General features: G+C 38.4%; 1 protein-coding gene across 1 annotated transcript in view; it reads right to left on the reverse strand.

Moving 5' to 3' along the window:
• The window catches only part of LOC111083015 (cadherin-like and PC-esterase domain-containing protein 1), a 7142-nt gene extending 6189 nt beyond the window's left edge, over positions 1–953 (reverse strand). Inside the window, exon 1 of the mRNA XM_022379280.1 lies at positions 874–953. Coding sequence (XP_022234988.1) covers positions 874–933 — 60 coding nt within the window. The 5' untranslated portion in view covers positions 934–953. The remainder of the gene's footprint in view (positions 1–873) is intronic.
• Positions 954–1489: the final 536 nt, after the last annotated feature.

Genomic DNA, 1489 nt, shown 5'->3' on the forward strand with positions numbered 1-1489 from the left:
ATGAAAACCACCTGTATAATTTTACTAGAAGATAGTACCTCATACCAACAGGATAACACAAGTTTCAAGACCCTGTTTATTACCAGCTGTGGACAGGTTACTATGACAACCACCTGTATAATTTTACTAGAAGATAGTACACATACCAACAGGATAACACAAGTTTCAAGACCCTGTTTATTGCTAGCTGTGGACGAGGTTACTATGACAACCACCTGTATAATTTTACTAGAAGATAGTAACACATACCAACAGGATAACACAAGTTTCAAGACCCTGTTTATTGCTAGCTGTGGACGGGAAAGGTTACTAACGTTCCTTTGCCACTACTTACCATGGAAAGGTTACTGACATCCCTCTGCCACTATTTACCATGGAAAGGTTACTGACATCCCTCTGCTACTATTTACCATGGAAAAATTACTAACGTTCCTTTGCCACTACTTACCATGTTAAGATTACTAACGTTCCTCTGCCACTACTTACCAGGGAAAGTTTACTAACATCCCTCTGCTACTATTTACCATGGAAAGATTACTAACGTTCCTCTGCCACTACTTACCATGGAAAGGTTACTGACATCCCTTTGCCACTATTTACCATGGAAAGGTTACTGACATCCCTCTGTCACTACTTACCATGGAAAGGTTAAAATGTACTGACATTCCTTTACCACTACTTACCATGGAAAGGTTACTAACGTTCCTTTGCCACTACTTATCATGGAAAGTTTACTGACATCCCTCTGCCACTACTTATCATGGAAAGTTTACTGACATCCCTCTGCCACTATTTACCATGGAAAGTTTACTGACATCCCTCTGCCACTATTTACCATGGAAAGTTTACTGACATCCCTCTGCCACTACTTACCATAGAAAGGCTGTGGATTTCGTCCACTGGTTGGTGAAACCCTGCTCCGAGTGTTTTCATCACTAGCCGGATTCCTTGTAGTCGTTCTCTGTATTTAATGTGGGGAAAAAAAAGATAAAAATTTACTGATTACAAGAATTATCAGTTTAATAACAACCTGTGATACTATTTCACCGTCTCTCTTACAGAAGAAGAAGTCGTGTCAGCCTGTATCTTCCATTTAAATGTGACGTCAACCGTCCTGAGAAATAGTTTCAGGTGATCTTATTCCGAGCGTTTGCAACTGTTTTAAGTTAACTTGTATGGTTTGCCCTGATAAATCAGCTATAAAACAAAAAACTAATTTACCGTGACTAAAAATACTTAAATGTTTGTTAAGAAGTTTGTAAAAAGCTAAAGCTATACTATTGCTTCTGATAAAGAAATCTTCTTTGGTCAAGCTGTTGGTATGTGTTACTATCTTTTAGTAAAATTATACAGATGGTTGTCATAGTAACCCCTCCACAGCTAGCAATAAACAGGGTCTTGAAACTTGTGTTATCCTGTTGGTATGTGGTACTATCTTCTAGTAAAATTATACAGGTGGTTGTCATAGTAACCCTTGGTAAGTAGTGGC

This window comes from Limulus polyphemus, unplaced genomic scaffold, assembly GCF_000517525.1.
Source record: "Limulus polyphemus unplaced genomic scaffold, Limulus_polyphemus-2.1.2 Scaffold8033, whole genome shotgun sequence".
Classification (NCBI taxonomy): domain Eukaryota; kingdom Metazoa; phylum Arthropoda; class Merostomata; order Xiphosura; family Limulidae; genus Limulus; species Limulus polyphemus.